The 17,068-nt window shown below is 58.3% G+C and overlaps 2 protein-coding genes across 2 annotated transcripts; both read right to left on the bottom strand.

The window, feature by feature from the left end:
• Window positions 1-2,304: 2,304 nt before the first annotated feature.
• ETH_00028305 (uncharacterized protein) lies at window positions 2,305-13,224 on the bottom strand (the record flags this gene model as incomplete). Its single annotated transcript, XM_013377094.1, is given in 7 exon segments — window positions 2,305-6,538; window positions 6,772-6,981; window positions 7,224-7,645; window positions 7,764-8,983; window positions 8,998-11,637; window positions 11,869-12,473; window positions 13,100-13,224. 7 exon segments carry the CDS (start codon window positions 13,222-13,224, stop codon window positions 2,305-2,307), a joined length of 9,456 nt encoding a protein of 3,151 aa, XP_013232548.1.
• An 869-nt stretch (window positions 13,225-14,093) lies between these two features.
• On the bottom strand, window positions 14,094-17,013 carry ETH_00028300 (uncharacterized protein; the record flags this gene model as incomplete). Its single annotated transcript, XM_013377093.1, has 2 exons — window positions 14,094-15,935; window positions 16,045-17,013. The coding sequence occupies 2 exons, from the start codon at window positions 17,011-17,013 to the stop codon at window positions 14,094-14,096; spliced, it is 2,811 nt and encodes a 936-aa protein (XP_013232547.1).
• Between the last annotated feature and the right edge of the window lie 55 nt (window positions 17,014-17,068).

Below are 17,068 nucleotides of genomic sequence, written 5' to 3'. Positions count from 1 at the left end.
GGGGCCCCCCACCCCGCCGCCCCGCCCGTGCCCCACACATCTGCTGCGGCGGCGGCTGCTGCTGCTGCTGCTGCTGCTGCTGCTGCTGCTGCTGCTTGTTCGGGTCCAGTTTACGCCGCTTGGCGCAGAATTGTGGGTTTGCGCGCCAGGGGCTTTCCAATTTGCTCCGGCTCCCCAGTTTTAGCCCACACACACTGCTGCCGAGGATCCCCGCACCCGCCGCTCCTCCGGCTCCTGCTGCTGCTCCTGCTGCTGCTCCTGCTGCTGCTGCTGCATCTGGTGGCTTTTTGCAATATAGTTGCAAATTCAGTTAAAATGTTCGAAACCTTGTAGGGCAGAGAATTCGATGCAGAGCTGCGGAGACAGGGAAAAAGAGACACCCTCTTCTCCCCCGTGTGCACAAGTCCTGCTGCTGCAGCGGCAGCGGCAGGCGCTGCAGCAGATGCTCCACAGGCTTGTGCAGCATTTGCTGCAGCTGCTGCTGCAAAATGCCACTTTATAAATCTTCAAAAGAAATGGATTTAAAACAAAGTAGAAAAGACCCCCGCGGGCTCCTGCCGCAGCGGCACTCTCGGCTGTACGTACACCCCGGACTAGCCGCCGTCGGAGGTTTCTCCTGCGCTGCGACTTTTCTCTCCTTTGCACTCTTGCAGGACTTCGGCTCCAGGGTCTACGGTTTAGGGTTTAGGGTTTAGGGTTTAGTCGGGGGCCCCGGGAAGACAGAGCCTGCCCCGTGAGGAGGCGCCGTTGAGGTGTACAGACACCTGAACGCGAGGCCCAACTGCCGAACTTCCATTTCTGAAAATGTTTAAAATCAAAAAAGAATTAAATTCAAATTTATGCATTTAGCTGCATGCAGCTTGCCCCTTGCTGCACTAAAGTTCGGCCTCGGCGACTAAGAAGTGCACAAAAGGTGCAAATAACTAATCCCAAATGTTCGCAAATAAAGACATATACTTTATAAATGCTTTACATGCATTTGCGTGCATCTGTAGAGGGCCCCAAAAGGCGTTTTGCAAAGAAGCGTCGAAATCTGGGGTGTACGTACACCCCGATTTGCAGTGTACGTACACCCCGCGCCTCCGCCAAACTGCAGATCTTTCTGAAATTGACGAAACAAACGGAACAACAGTAAACCCGCATGCATGCATGCATGCAAATATCCCAAAATGCTCAGAAATAGGTACATAAAAATATATTAATGGGATAAATATGTACATATATATGTATATGATGTTGCAAAATGCCACATTTATGTACAGTGTTCATATATATACTGCATATCTACAAACTTGGTACATTTTCCGAAAATAAATTAAAAGATCCTTTTTAATCTTCTTCAAAAAGAACAATTGTCTTAAATTGCGCAAAGGGAGAAAAAGACAAAAAGACAAAAAACATTTGCTGCAGACACTGCGAAACAGGTCCAGGTGGACATACACCTGAATGCGCACGTGGCAACTTTGCCTTTTTGCGCATGCACGGGGTGTATGTACACCTCCGTTCATGCATGCAAATGAATGTTTTAAAACATGTTTGAGCGAATTTTCAAAACTTTTCCGGAAATAACCTTTGAATACAACCGCCAATTAAGTCTTCTTTTATTTTTTTCGTAAAACATGTCTGCTGCTTCCATTGCAGCCAAGTTTGAATGCAACCTTTAGACAAACACTAAACCCTAAACCCTAAACCCCAGCATCTGCGATGGGTCCAGAATGACCACAAGTTCGAGCTACTTGCAAAGAGTTAGCTAATCTAAACTCTAAACCCTAAACCCTAAACCCTAATTCCTGCGCTCAGAGTCCCCCAAAACTTAAGAATGAAACTAAAACTTAGTCCACATTCATTTAAATATTTAAACTCAAAAGGAGAGCAGCAGCAGCAGCAGCAGCAGCGCCTTGACTGCAGGTGCTTCTACCGCAAATACATGCTCGTGCCTTCTTCTGTTACAACGGCGGCAGCAGCAGCAGCGGCAGAAGCGGCAGCAGCAGCAACTGCAGCAGCAACACCTGCAGCAGCAGAAGAGTGTGACTGCAGCCAAAGGAGACCGAGCAAACCCTAGAGCCGAAGTGCTGCTGCTGCTGCTGCTGCTGTTGCTGTTGCTAATAGTCCCACTGCTGTTGCTGCTTATTGTCCCACTGCTGCTGCTGCTGCTGCTGCAACTGCAACGGCTCCCTACAGCAGCAGCTGCAGCCTGCTGACTCTCGTCATGCACCCGCCCTTATACTGCTGCAGCACCTGGAGGTGCCGCTGCCGCTGCAGCAGCAGCAGCAGCTGCTGCTGCTGCTGCTGCTGCTGCTGCTGCTACAGGACCCCGCCTTTCTTGTAACTCATGAGCAAACCCCGGACTGTTTTGCCGCCGCTGCGGCTCCCCCCAGAACAGTGCTCAAGCGACTCGCTTGAAAACTGCTCCTGGGAAGCAGCAGTGCTGCTGCTGCTGCTGCTGCTGCTGTGGTCATTGTAGGTGCTGCGCCGCTGCACCAGCTGCTGCTGCTGCTGCTGCCTCTTGCGGGATGTCAAAGTCTCCAGCTGCTGCTCAGGGTTCAGCAGCACGCGCCTACGGGGCTCCCCACCTAGGCCAGCGTCCGGCTGCTGCAGCAGTTGCTGCTGCAGCAGCTGCTGCTGAAGCAGCTGCTGCTCCACTTGCTGCTTCTTCGTCACTGCTGCCGTCATCGTGGCTACTGTCGCTGCTCCTGTGTCTGCTGCTGCTGCGTGGCCTGCTGCAGCACAACAGCCTGCCGCTGCAACACCCGAGGCGCTTCCGTCCTTCCTTCTAGTCGCTGCTGCTGCTGCTGCCCCTGCTGCTGCTGCCCCTGCTGCTGCTGCTGCCCCACTTCGAGACGCTGGAGAGAGAGACGCTGCAGAAGCAGAGACAGCGCCTCTTGAATGCAAGCCTAACCAGTCTTGCTGCTGTTGCCCTTGCTGCTGCTGCTGCCATTGCTGCTGCTGCTGCTGCTGGTCATCTGGAGTGTCAGAGTCACTCAAGGTAATAATTACAGGGGAAGCATCAGCATCAGCATCAGCATTGGCAGCAGCAATTGTCTCTGGTCCTTTCGACTGCGGCGAACTGCTGCTGCTGCTGCTGCTGCTGCTTCTGCTGCGGGCTTGCTGCCGCTTCAGACCACTTTTGCTCGGCCTCCTTTGGCTGCAGTCACACTCTTCTGCTGCTGCAGGTGTTGCTGCTGCAGTTGCTGCTGCTGCCGCTTCTGCCGCTGCTGCTGCTGCTTCTGGAGAGCCCAGTTGGCGCTGTATTTGCGATCTAGAGACGGAAGCAAGGAGCTGCTGTTCCCGCTGCTGCTGCTGCTGCTGCTGCTTCTGCAGCTGTAGCTTTTGCTGCAGCAGCAGCGGTTCCTGCCGCGGTTGCTGAAGTGTCTCATGCGGAGACGTTTGATGTGGTCTAGGGCTTCGCTCCTTGGTATGCTGCAACCGTTGCAGCTGCTGCTGCTGCTGCTGCTGCTGCTGCGGAGACCGTGGCTTTCCCATTAAATGCTGCCGCAGCTGCAGCTGCTGCTCTCGGAGCTCTCCCAGCAGTGGTTTACGGGCTTCTGTTGCGTTGCTGGCCTGCTGCTGTTGCTGCTGCTGCTGCTGCTGCTGCTGGTTGGAGCCCGCAGGCGCTGCTATGGTAACAGGCGCTGCTGCAGCTGTTGCTGCTGCTGCTGCTGCTGCCTGCGGGGCATTTTCAGCAGTATCAATGTCGCTCTCTGTGTCTATGTAAACTACAAGCTCGTCTTCGGACTCCGCAGCAGCAGCAGCAGCTGCTGCTGCTGCTGCTGTTGTTGCAGCTGCTGCAGCACGGGGCGATTGTTGTTCCTTCTCCTTAGCATAAGAACCACTAGATGCAGCAGCAACGCGGTGTGCTGCAGGCATCTGAGGAGAAGTAGCAACAGCCGCAGCATCAGGAAGTTCTGCTGCTGTCCTAAAAGCAGCAGCAGCACGCCTGCCACTGTTGCTGCCACCGGCGCTTGCTGCTGTTGCTGCTGCTGCTGCACACAGAGTGGGAACGGCGGCTGATTCGCCAACAGGGGGAAACAGCTGCAGCGGCTGCTGCCTGCCATGGTACTGCTGCTGCTGCTGCCGCTGCTGCTGCTGCTGCTGCCTGAGATTTTCGTGTCGCTGCTGCAACGGCCGTTGTAGTGAATGCGCTGCTGCTGAGGTCGGAGCAAATCCAGATGGAGAGCATGCAGCAGCAGCAGCAGAAACAGCAACAGCAGCAGCAGTAGGCGAAGCTGCTTCCGAAGTTGCTGTCTTACGGCTGTTCGGCCGCTGCACGTTTTCTATGAGCCGTTCCACGGCGACCCGGGCAGCAACTGGAGCAGCAGCAGCAGCAGCAGCAGGAGCAGGAGCAGCAGCGGAGGGTGCGCCTGTTCGCGTTGCTGCTGGTGCTGCATGAGCAGCAAGTGCGCTGGATGCGTCAAGTTGCTTCTGTTGCTGCTGCTGCTGACCCAGCTGGTGCAGCTGCTGCTGCTGCCCCTCGTGCTGCTGCTGCTGTTGCGCTTGCTGCCGCCTTGGCACTTGCTGCTGCTGCCGCGGTTGCTGCTGCCGCTGCTGCAGCTGACTCACTGGGCAGCAGCTAGCAACAAAGACCTGATCCAAGAGACACAAATGACAAGTCTTCATGTCAATTACGAGCTGCCGTTTGCTTTTGACAAAGAAGCGGCAGCTGCTGCTGCAGCAGCAGCAACCCTGCAGCCGCATCTTCCAGGGCTGCAGGAAAGCAGCAGCACGAAGCAGCAGCAGCAGCAGCAACAGCAACATCTCTGCAGAGGAGCCCCAGGGGAATCGAAAAAGCAACTGTTTCTGCTGCTGCCGTTTCTGCTGAGCGAGCGGCTCCGAGCTCCTCCACAAAGCCTCCTGCTGCTGCTGCTGCTGCTGCTGCTGTAGCTCCTGCTCCTGCTGCTCCCTCATGCGACGCAGCAGCGGCAGCACGGCCACAGCACTACCCAGAGAGTGCCAGTTGGTCCAGGCGTTGGTCTGCTGCTGCTGCTGCGGCTGCTGCTGCTGTTGCTGCTGCTGCTGCTGCAGGCAGTCGGCCAGCTCCCGCAGCATTGCTCGGGAAATACAAACCCGAGACCTCCCCCCCACAAACCCGCCAAATGTTATTCCGCTGTGCAGCAAAAAGCGCCAGGGTGTGTCTTCTAAATATTTCTGCTGCCTGCGCGTCAGCTGCTGCTGCTGCTGCTGCTGCTGCTGCTGCTGTTGCAGCTGCAGCGCCGCCGGGGCCTGATCCTGCTGGTTCTTGTGCAGTTCATACCAGTGAAAAGCTAGCTTGTCGGCTGCTGCTGCTGCTGCTGTGTGTGGCTGCAGCTGCTGCCGCCACAGCAAGCTGGAAGTGCTGCTGCTGCTGCTGAGAGCATCGACGAGAAGACTTGCTGCTGCCTCCGGCACCCGCCAGCCCAACACCCACTCTCCTGCTGCAGGGTCCTCGCTGTTGCTGCTGCTGCTACTGCTGCTGCGGTGACCGCCGCCTTTAGAAGCAGCAGCAGCAGCAGCAGCAGCGGCAGCAGCAGCAGCAGCTTGGGCCTCCGGCAGCACATGCAGCAGCACTGGCTGAGGCAGTCCTGCCCGACGGCCTTGGCAGCCACACACCTGCTGCAGACAATGCAGCAACGGGTCCCGAAATTCGCCTCCTGCTGCTGTTGCTGCTGCTGCTGTTGCTGTTGCTGCTGTTGCTGCTGCTTCTGCTTTCTCCGCCGTTACTTTTCCCCAACTTGTTACTGCTGCAGCACTGCTTGCTGCTCCTGCCTCAGAGCTGCTCGCCGCCCCGTGCAGCAGCGCCGCAACGCTTCGCATCACCAGAGGCAATGAAACCCTGCTGCTGCTGTCGCTGCTGCTGCTGCTGCCGTCGGTGCTGCTGCTGCACGTGGGGCTGCTTCTGCCTGCTGCGGAAGTGCTGCTGCTTGTATCCCCTTGCTCTGGCTTGGCTAAAGAGCCTTGCTGCGCTAACCTCCGGCTTCTGCTGCTGCTGCAGCTGCCGCTGCTGTTGCTAGCGCTGCTGCTGCTGCTGTTGCTGCTGATGGGACACGGCAGGCACTGGACAGCAGCAGCAGCCGCTGCTGCTGGCGGCAGCTGCAGCGCAGCGAGAACACCAGAGCATTCTGCTGCTGCCAAGGCGAACGCGCTGGCTTCCTTGGCGCGGAGTGCCCCGGAGCAGCTGCAGCAGCAACTGTTACTGCTGCTGCTGCTGCTTGCTCCGGTGTCGCCGCTGCTGCTGCACGCAGACTTGCTGTCACAGCAGCAGCAGTGGACGGCAGTAAGCAGCAGCAGCTTTTGCTGCTTGCTGGTCCACCGCAGCAACGAGCTGAAGCCCCCTTCGTCCCGCTGCTGCTGCATTTCCTGCTGCTGCTGCTGTGCGCTGCAGCGTGCTTCGTCCAGAGCAGCAGCAGTAGCAACAGCTGCTGCTGCTGCTGCTGCTGCTGAGTCCTCGCGGCTCCGCTGCCGCACAGCGCATGCATCCAACAGCGCTGCGCTCTCGCGGAGGCTCCAAGCAGCAGCAAATGTAGCAGCAAATGAGTCCCGCAGCTGCTGCAGCCGTCTCTCTCTGCAGCAGACATAGATGCAGCAGCAGCAGCAGCAGCAGCGGAAGGTGGTGCAGTAGCAGCACACGGGACAAGCAGCAGCAGCAGCAGCAGCAGTACTTGCACGTAGCGGCAGCAGCAGGGGAAATCAAACCCTGGCAAGAAACTTGTCCCTTTGCCTCGCCCCCCAGAGCCCATACCTAAACCCTAAACCCTAAACCCTAAACCCTAGACCCTAAACTCTAAAGAAGCCCACGAGAGGATACGGGAGGCTTCCGCAGCTGTCAGAGCAATGCCGCATTGCAGGCCCGTGGCGGAAGCAAGTAGAAACAGGTCGCTGCTGCCCCTATCATTAAACTTGCTGCTGCTGCTGCTGCTGCAGCTGCTGCAGCAGCAAGGCGAATATCGCGCGGCCAATGGGTGCCGCAGCAGCACGACGGGCACTGGGTGCAACGCGCCCATTAGCCTGCAGCAGCAAAACAACAGCAAAAATAAATTAACTAATTTCTTTAAACTCCCGAAACATTGTTTGGGATTTGGTGGTAGAAAATAATGGAAAAGACCCACTGCTGCTGTTGCTGCTTTCGCAGTTGCCACCGCTGCTGCTGCTGCTGCTGCTGCTGCTGTAGTTAGTTCTGCTGCAGCGATTCTCCACAGTCGCGTCACTCATCTACAGCAGCAGCAGACATCAGAGCAGCAGCAGCTCACCAGTAGAAGCGAAGCAGTGGGTGCGGCTGCTGCTGCTGCTGCTGCTGCAGCAGCTGCTGCGCATCCGCATAGGACAGGCGGCAGCAGACAAAGACACTCAGAAGCTCCAGCGCGATTCCCCCTTTGAGGTCCTCAGATGCAGGTGTTGTGTCCTCCGTTGCTGCTGCAGTTTCTGCTGCTGCTGCTGCTGCTGCTGCTGTTGCTGCTGCTGCTGCCAGCGGCACCACCCGCAGAAGCCGCCGTTCCACGAGGGTCACTTGGTCGAGGCCTTTGCCGTTGAGGATCGTTTGCGGGCCCATGACTCTCAGGCACACCACTTGCTGCTGCTGCTGCTGTTGCTGCTGCTGCTGCTGCTGAGCCTGCAGCATCTCCGCCAGACTGCACAACTCCACCCACGACGGCTCGTAGAGGAGACTCCTGAACTGCAGAAAAGAGAGAAAAGCCGCAGTCGCACAAGAAGTACACGAAGCAGCAGCAGCAATGACAGCAGCAGCAGCAGCAGCAGCAATGACAGCAGCAGCAGCAGCAGAAGGATCTCACCATCCAGCCAGTTTGCTGCAGCGCGGCCTGCAGCTGCAGCAAGGTCATTTGCAGCTCTGGGCTTAGGGTCTCCGCCGTCTGCAGCAGCTGCTGCAGGGCAAAGGAGACAGCGCAGTCCGTTGCTGCCTGCAGCAGCAAGCTCGCCAACTCCTTGCTGCTGTCTGTGCTGCTCCGCCTTGCCTGCTGCTGCTGCTGCAGCAGCAGGAGTGCAGCCTCGCTGCGGCTGCTGCAGCACCTGCTGCTGCTTGTGCTCTGCTGCGCGCATGCAAGGCGGATCTCAAGGGACCCCTGAAGCGGGAAGGACGGAGACGACTTTGCTGCTGCTGCTGCTGCTTCGGGCTGCTGCAGCTTGCTGCAGGCCAAAGGCAGCAGCAGCGGCAGCTGCTGCTGCAGCTCCAAGTCCCTCTTGTGAATAGCCCGCACGGCAGCGAGCGCAGCACGCCCCAAAGCAAGCAGCTCTGAGCGATTAGCAGCAGAATCATACGCTGCAGCAGCAGTAGCTGCTGCAGGAACACTTGCTGCTGCTTCTGCTGCTGCAGAAACAGCTGCTGTTGCTGCTGCAGGTGGCTGCAGTGAGCCGCGCAGCGGCACTCCAGCGGCGAGCCAAAGCGCTGCAGCAGCAAGAGAAATGTCCAGAGATGGTGCCCGTATAGCTGAAGCAGACTCAGTTGCTGCTGCTGCTGCTGCGCTGTTGCTGCTGCTGTTGCTGCTGCTGTTGCTGCTGCTGTTGCTGCTGCACTGGCCTCCCCGCAAGCGGCTTTCTAAAACCCTTGAAGCTGCCTCTTCTGCCAACGAGATGCGACACTGCATGCAGCACGCCGTGCCACAGCCGCTGCTGCTGTTGCTGCTGCTGCTGTTGCTGCTGCTGCCTTCAGCGCTGTTAGTACCGCTGCTGCTGCTGTCGCTGGTGCTTGTGGGAGGTTTGCTGCTGACGGGAGGGGGCAGGCAAAGGAATACCGACGTGGAGACGCCCGCGGTTCGGCGCTGCTGCAGCTGCTGCAGCAGCGGCAGCTGCTGCTGCTGCAGCTGCTGCTGCAGCTCAAGAACTGCAGCTACTCCCGCACAAAATGCCCTCAGCTCCTCAGCAAACCGCAGGGCCCCACACTTCGAGGGAGGGGCGAATGGCAGCAGCACCACTACGTTGGATGCCACCTGGACGCTGCTGCTGCTGCTGCTGCTGCCATTGCTGCTGCTGTTGCTGCTGCTGCTGCTTGCGCCACCTGCAGCAACCAACACTTGAGGCTTTCGAGAACTGCCCACGGGGGATGTAAGGACTGCCTCAACTCCTTCACAGAGCTTCTGACTCTTCTGCAGTTACCGCTGCTGCTGGAGTCGCTGCTGCTGCTGCTGCTGCTGTCGCCCTGCAGGGCAGCTTCAAGCTGCTTCAGCTCCTCTGTAAGACAGCCCTCATCTACTGCCAATTGCTGCTGCGGCAGCACAACCACCATTTGGGTTCTTTCTCCTGCTGCAACTCTCAAGGGCCACGAGCTGTTGCTGTTGCTGCTGCTGTTGATGCCGCAGCTCTTGCTGCTGTTGCTGCTGCTGCAGCTGTCACTGATACCATCGGCAGCAGCAGAAGCTGCCTGGGTCTTCAATAGGCGGATGAAGGCTGCTCGCCGTTCCCGCTGCTTCACCATCTGCTGTGCGATGCCTCCTTCTGAGCCTGACGTTTTTGCTGCTGCTGCTGCTGCTGCTGCTGCTGCTGCTAATTGGTCCGGCGTCTGCAGCACCTGCAGCAGCATCTTTATGCGGCGGCGCGCGCGTTGAGCTGCCCTCAACCAAAGAACCGCGCAGCAAAACTGGCCTGCAGCAGCAGCAAGCGTCCCTTCAACCCGAAAAGCAGCAGCCTCAACCTGATTCAGTTTGCTGCTGCTGCTGCTGCTGCTGCTGGTGCTGCTGCGGGCTAACTCCAGCAGCAACTTTGTGGCCCCCAGAAGCTGCCCCAGCAGAGTGCCCAGTGTATCTACAGCTGCATTTTCAAACGCCTCTTCTTCGGCTGTCGTCACAGAGCAAAGCCGATGCCCAGCAGCAGCAGCAGCAGCAGCAGCAGGAGCAGTAGCAGTAGCAGCAGCAGCAGCCGCACAGGCGCAAGAGCGCAGCTCCTGTCGCTGCAGCAACAGGGACTCCCTGGGAAAAGCAGCAGCACGATAGTCAAACGGACGTAAAGTGCAGCAGCGATGTGCTGCCAGATACTGCGCTGTGCTGCTGCTGCTGCTGCTGCTGCTGCTCGCGAGCTCATTAACAAAAAAACTCATAAGTGTTTCCCTCATCCCTGAGCTACAGGCAGCTAGCACTTTAACTGCGTTGCTGCTGGCGCCGCCGCTGATGCTGCTGCTGCTGCCACTGCTGCTGTGGCTATCGCTGCTGCTGCTGCTGCTGCTCAGAGCTAGATGCTGCAGCAGCTGCTGCAGCCAGTGTGGCTCAGAGGGCCTTCTGCTGACGCGGCGGAGTTCCTCAAAGGCAGCAGCAGGTTCAAGATGTGTGTCTGCTGCTGGACAACTGCTGCTGCTGCTGCTGCTGCTTTTGTTGCTGACTTTGCGAGGCCGCGTTGATGCAACTTGTGCTGCTCTTGTTCGTGTTGCAGTTGCTGCTGCTGCTGCTTTGGTTGCTGCTACTGCTTCTGCTGCTCTCAAAGATTGATGAACAGGGCCATGGAAGACCACATGCAGCAAATACCGGGCTAGCGCCTGCTCAGCGGTTTTCTGGCAGCGCGCTTTTGCTGCTGCTGCTGCTGCAGCTGCCTGCTGCTGCTGCTGCTGCGGGCCAGAGAAATACAAGGCTGCTGCCAAGCCCTCTGCAGAGAAGCAGATTTCCCCGCAGCCCCCCAGCTGCGCGTCGGCCCACAGCAGCAGCAGCGCCACCCCACGCAGGAGTTGCTGCTGCTGCTGCTGCTTCGCAGCAGCCAAACAAACGCTGCAGCAGCAGCCGCTGCAGCTCCCGCTCACGCAGCTGCTGCAGCTCCCCAAAGCCAGTTTGCTGCTGCCCCAGCTGCTGCTGCTGCTGCTGCTGCTGCTGCTGTGGGGCATCTCTTCAGAATCCCGCTGCCCCCAATTTATCCAAACAATCTGACGAGTCACGGGCGCCGTCACCGCCAGCATGCCTTGGCTGGCAGCAGCAGCAGCAGCAGCTGCTGCTGCTGCTCGTGCTGCTGCTGCTGTTGCGGCTGCTGTTTGTGATACACGTTGCGGAGCTTCGGCCGAAACGACAGTGCTGCTGCTGGCGGCAGCCACACCGGCGCTGCTGTCTGCTGCAGCAGCAGTAGCAGCTGCTGCTGCTGCCTTTGGCTTCTCTTCTAGAGTAGACGGCCTCTGAGCGTTTGAACCTGCCCCTGGAAGTCGCTGCTGCTGCTGCTGCTGCCGTTGCTGCTGCTCTTCTTGTGGTTCCTGTCGCTGCTGCTTTCGTCCCTCCTTTCGCTGCTGCGGCTTCTCCAGCTGCTGTTGCTGCTGCTGTTGCTGTTGCTGCTGCTGCTGCTGCTGCCGCAGCTGCCTCGACTCCCTCGACTTCTTTTGCAAACTCATTCCAGCAGCAGCAGCATCTGCTGCTGTTGCTGCTGCTGCTTCTGAAATGTCGCCATCAGCAGCAATAGCATCAGCAGCTGCTGCAGTTGGCGGCTCCTTAGCTCGAGCAGCAGCAGAAGCATCTGTTTTTGTTGCTGCTCCCCCTTCAGCTGCAGCAGCAACAGCAGCAACAGCTTCACAACTCTCGAGACTAGAAATAACGCCATTAGTAGCAGCAGCAGCAGGCCCAGCCGGAATAGCCTGAGCAGCAGCAGCAGCAGCAGCAGCAGCAGCAGCAGGAGATCCCTGCACCCGCAAGTCAAGGTAATAACAGCCGCCAGTCTTCAGAGCATCCCAGTGAAGAGGCAAAGAGAAACCTGCAGGCAAATGCATGCATGCGCTGCTGCTGCTGCTGCTGCTGTTAGTGCTTTTGCTGCTTCAGGGCCAAAATAGGCCGCAGCGGCAGCAGCAGCAGGTGCTGCTGCTGCTGCGGCCACAGCTAAGAGTAGCAACATCACGCGCTGCCCCCAGCAGCACCCGCAACACTGCAACTGAGGCAAACCCATAAGCAGCAGCAACAGCAGCAGCAGCAGCAGCAGCAAATTCACCTTCTTCAGTCTTAAGACTAAGGATTGCTGCCAGCTCCAAGCCAAACAAAGAAGCAACAAAACGCCTCAGCCGTTTTTCGCTGCGTGCGAACTGCCAGGGCAGCTCAACAGACCGCTCTTCATATCCCGGATCTGCTGCTGCTGCTGCTGCTGCTGTTGTTGCTGCTGCTGCTGCTGCTGCTGCTGCTGCTGTGGGTGGGGACGCAGGGGCTGTGCCCGCAGCTGCTGCCTTGTGCGCAAGGCGCAGCACGAGCCGCTTCACCTCTGGAAAAACTGCAGCAGCAAAGGCACTGTCCGTAGGAACTTGCTGCTGCTGCTGCTGCTGCTGCGAAGGAGGGCTGCTTCTGCTGCTGCTGTAAACCCGGAGCTTAAAGGGGCGGCTGCTGCAGCTGCTGCTGCGTGACCTGCAGCGGGCCTTCCTGCTGCTGCTCTTGCTTTTCTTGCAGCGACTCTTGCTGCTGCTATTGCTGCTGCTCCTGCTACTGCTGCTGCTGCTGCTGCTGCTGCTGCTCAGGCTATTCCGGCTGGGCCTGCTGCTGCTGCTACTAATGGCGTTATTTCTAGTCTCGAGAGTTGTGAAGCTGTTGCTGCTGTTGCTGCTGCAGCTGAAGGGGGAGCAGCAACAAAAACAGATGCTTCTGCTGCTGCTCGAGCTAAGGAGCCGCCAACTGCAGCAGCTGCTGATGCTATTGCTGCTGATGGCGACATTTCAGAAGCAGCAGCAGCAACAGCAGCAGATGCTGCTGCTGCTGGAATGAGTTTGCAAAAGAAGTCGAGGGAGTCGAGGCAGCTGCGGCAGCAGCAGCAGCAGCAGCAACAGCAACAGCAGCAGTGCTGCTGCTCCTGCTGCTGCCGACTGGTGCTGTCCAGCAGCAGCCGCAGGACACGTGCACTAAATGCTGCAGCAGCAAACGAGAAGCGGGAGCTCCGCAGAGCCAAAGTGGTAAGACCCTACGCCTGAATCCCAGGAGACATTGCGAGCTGCTGCTGCTGTTGCTGCTGCTGCTGCTGCAGCGAGAGCTGGCATTCGGCAGCGGCACGAAACATGTTGCCGCATGCAGCAGATTGGTGGCAACTGCCTTTAATTCCTGGGGTTGCTGTTGCACACCCCAGCAGCGCTGCTGAGCTCCAGCAGCAGCAGTGTTGCTGCAGCAGCAGCAGAGCAGCGCAAGCGGCAGCAGCAGCTGCAGCAAGGCGCATATGTTGTTTATATCCAAAAATACAACATTACTTTGAAGCCCCAGCAGCGCCTGGACTAGCCATTTTGCTGCTACTGCTGCTGCTGCTGCTACAGGGGCTGCTGCACATGCGCTGCAGCACGACTTCGTAGTAAAAGAGTCTTCTATTGCCAAACATTTCTTTATTTTTAATTCGTTTAACTCAATAAATAACGCCAGATTTACTTATTCAGACACTTCCTCCACAAAGAACACACCTGCATGTCTTGCTGCTGCCTCGAGACGTCGCGGCAGCAGCAGCAGCAGCAGCAGAAACTCTTTGGTGCTGCTGCCGAGCCCGCCACAGTTTGCTGCTACTGCCTTGTGTTTAGAGTTGTACTTCCACCAAACTCACCTAGCTAGCTGCTAGGGCATGCAGCAGCCAGCCAGGCAGGAAGTAGCAAGCTTTGGCTAGCTAGCCGACCATAGCTGGCTAGCTAAAAAGCTGGCTAGCTAAATAGCTGGCTAGCTAAATAGCTGGCTAGCTAAACAGCTCGCTAGCTAAAAGGCTGGCTACCTAAATAGCTGGCTAGCTAAACAGCTGGCTAGCTGAATAGCTGGCTACCTAAATGACTGGCTAGCTAAATTGGTGGCTAGCTAAATAGCCAGCTAGCTAAATGACTGGCAAGCTAGCTGGACAGCCAAATGGCTGGCTAGCTAGCTGGCTAGCTAATTGGATGGCTAGCTAGCTGGGTAGCTGGCTGCAACACAAGAGATGTGGCAGACGCCGTCCTCTGTACTGACTCACGCCGTGCTGCTGTTGCTGCTGCTACTGCTGCTGCTGCTGCTGCTCTAGTAGCTTAGCTAGGTAGCTAGCTAGCTTACTAGCTAGCTGCTGCGTTGTGACAGATGGAGAGACACAAAAGAAAACAGTCAAGAGACAATCGGCTGGAGCTTAAAACAAACGCTACTGCAGCACACTGCTGCTGCTGCTGCTGCTGCAGTGAGTGCAGTCTCATTATCTTAGTGCCGCGATTGTTGCTGCTGCTGCTGCTGCAGTTGCTGCTGCTAGCGCAGCGACTGGCGAGACAGCCGGTACTCTGCACGCAGTCTGTCAAGCGTTAGATAGTAGCGCCTCTCAACTGCAGCAAGAGGAGCAGCAGCAGCAGCAGCAGCAGCAGTGGAAGGGCTGGTATCTTCGCTGCTGCTGCTGCCTTCTGCTGTCTCAATAGACAGACGCCGCCCCCTGGATGTTCTTGTTTTGGTCCGCTGCTGCTGATGTCGCTGCTGCTGCTGCAGTGGCTGCTGCAGCAGTGGCTGCTGCTGCTGCTGCTGCTGCTTTGGCAGCACAGAAGAAGCCGCCGTCGTTGTCTCCTCTTCGTCCGAGGAGAGCAGCAAACAGCGGGGCTTAATCTGGAGTGCATTTGCAGCAGAGACAGCAGCAGCAGCAGCAGCAGCAGCAGCAGCTTCGCCCGTGCGCCGAGCCGGCGTCACTGAAGCAGGTAACGCCATGTGCTGCTGCTGCTGCTGTTGCTGTTGCTGCTGCTCTCTCACGTGGTCTTCCTCGTCCTCACTGCTGTCTGAAGCTACAAGCAGCAGCAGAGACGACCGGCTGTCAGCAGCTGCAGCAGCAGCAGCAGTGGCGGGGGTGCCCAGCAGCGTCTGCCTGCTGCTCTTCTTCGACAGCAGCAGCAGCTGCTGCTGCTGCTGCTGCTGTTTCAATTGCTGCTGCTTAAGCGGTGTTTGCTGAAACGCATCAACATTACTTAATTGTCTCAAGCCGGGGATTCTTAGTGCTGCTACTTCTGCATCTGTTGCTGCTGCTTCTGCTGTTGCTTCTGCTCCGTCAGAAAAAGTAGCGGGCCTCTCTGCTGCAACAGCAGCTGCTGCAGCAGCAGCTGCTGCAGCAGCTTCCTTGGAATCCGTCAAGCTGAGTTTCCCGACAGCCGCAGCGGCAGGCAACGGGCGTATCCGCCGCTGCTGCTGTTGCTGCTGCTGATGCTGCTGCAGGCGCTGATCGCGTTGCTGCTGCTGCTGCTGAAGGCGCTGCTCTCGCTGCTTCTGCTGCTGCTGAAGGCGCTGCTCTCGCTGCTGCTGCTGCTGCTTCAGGCGGTACTCTTGCAGCCGCCGACAAATCCCCTCAAGCCCCGTCCCCTGCTGCTCTTCCAGTTGCTGCTGCTGCTGCTGCTGCAGGGCTTCTGACACAGGGCTAGAGCGCTGAAACAGCAGCGGCGGTAGCAGCTGCTGCTGCGGGTCATCGTTGGCGGCGCGCTTACTGCTGTAAGCAGCAGCCTGCTGCAGCAACAACTGCTGCTGCTGCTGCTGTTGCTGCTTGTCAGCTGGAGAGACGGCCGCTAGCCTGCTGCTGCTGCTGCTGCTGGCCTGTGCAGAGTAGACCGCGTAGTCTGGATCATCCGCAGCAGCAGCAGCAGCGCCAGAAATCGCTGAAGCAGAAGCAGCAGCAGAGGTCTCTGAAGCAGCAGCATCTGCTGCTGCTGCTGCTGCTGCTGCTGGCTGCTGTTGCAGGCACACGCACCTATCGCAGCCGCAGCGAGAAGCCCACAGCCCCTGAGAGTCGCCTATACAAATCCTTCTTGCTGCTGAAGCAGCAGCAGCAGTTTGTTCTAGAAGATAGGCATCAAACATGTCTTGCTGCTGCTGCAGCTCCTGCTGCTGCTGCTGCATCTGCTGCTGCTGCTGCTGCAGCCGGTGCTCCCTCTCCCGAAGCTGGGCTTCTAGGCTGTCGATGCGCCGCTGCTCCTGCAGCAGCAGCAGCTGCTGCTGCTGCTGCCGCTCCTGCAACAGCTGCCGCTCGTGCCGCAGAAGCAGCAACTCCCGGCGGCTCTCTTCTTCGCGCTGCTGCAGCAGCTTGACTTCAGTCCTCAAGGCTTCCATCTCGGCAGCGCCAGCCTGCAGCAGCAGCAGCAACAGCAGCAGCAGCAGCAAACGAGGTAGAAAACTGCTGCAGCACCGAACCAGGCACTAGCTACACTAAGATCAAAGACTGCGGTGTACTTACAGCGAGGGCTTCTTCATGTTGCTGCTGCTGCTGCTGCAGCAGCAGCTCCTGCTGCCGCAGCAAGACCTTGTGCTGCCTCAGCTCTTCCTGTATTGCTTGCCTCTCAACCTGCTGCTGTAGTTGCTGTTGCAGGTCGCGTTGCTGCTGCTGCAGCTGTTGCTGCTGCTGCTGCAGTTGCTGCCGCAGCTGCTGTACCAGCTCCTGCTGTTCCCTCTGCCCTGCAGTTGCTGCAGTCCTGGCCACGAATTGATCGTTTTGCTGCTGCTGCTGAGACTGAGACCCAGGAGCAGCAGCAGCAGCAGCAGCAGCAGCAACTGCTGCTGCTGCTTCTGGACTATCTCCATGCTGCTGCCCCAAACGCGGCAAAGGACGCTGCGGAGAGGGATGCACGAAGCTGCCGGCTGGAGAGACAGATAAAAGTGGGGTTAACCCTCTGCTGCTGCTGCTGCTGCTGCTGCTGCCAGCAGCAGAAGCAAACGTCGCTGGGCCAGTTCCCTGCGTAGAAAGGCTCCTGCTGCTGCTCCAGCCGCAGGCTGTCGAAGCCACAGAGTCTGTCTGCGGCTTCAGCTGCTGCTTGCTGCTGCTGCTGTTGCTGCTGTTCTTCGTTGGAGTTGCCGCCGCTGCGGCAGCAGGGGCCGCCGCCGTTGCTGCAGCAGCAGCAGCAGCTGCTGCTGCTGGGAGGGCCGTGAAGCTCTCCCGGATATTCCGGATGCTGCTGCGCAGGGCGCTGTAGTCAAAGGCCTTGCTGCTGCTGCTGCTGCTGCTTCGCATGCCCCACAAAGCAGCAGCAGCCTTGCTGCTGCTGCAGGCTGAGGACCCTAGGGCCGTCTCTCCTGCTGCAGACAAAAACGAAAAATCAGAAGATATATTAAGCTGCGTGGAGTTCCTTCTGGCGCTGCTGCTACCGCTGTTGCTGCTGCTGCTGCTGCTGCTGCTGCCGCCCTGACATTGCTGCGCCGGCTCTTCCATGGAGCATCCAACAGCAGCAGATGATGTGCCAGCAGCAGCAGCAGCAGCAGCAGCA

Source organism: Eimeria tenella, genomic scaffold (genome assembly GCF_000499545.2).
Source record: "Eimeria tenella Houghton genomic scaffold, Eth_scaff46, whole genome shotgun sequence".
Taxonomy (NCBI): Eukaryota; Apicomplexa; class Conoidasida; order Eucoccidiorida; family Eimeriidae; genus Eimeria; species Eimeria tenella.
This window is presented reverse-complemented; position numbering and strand designations above follow the sequence as displayed.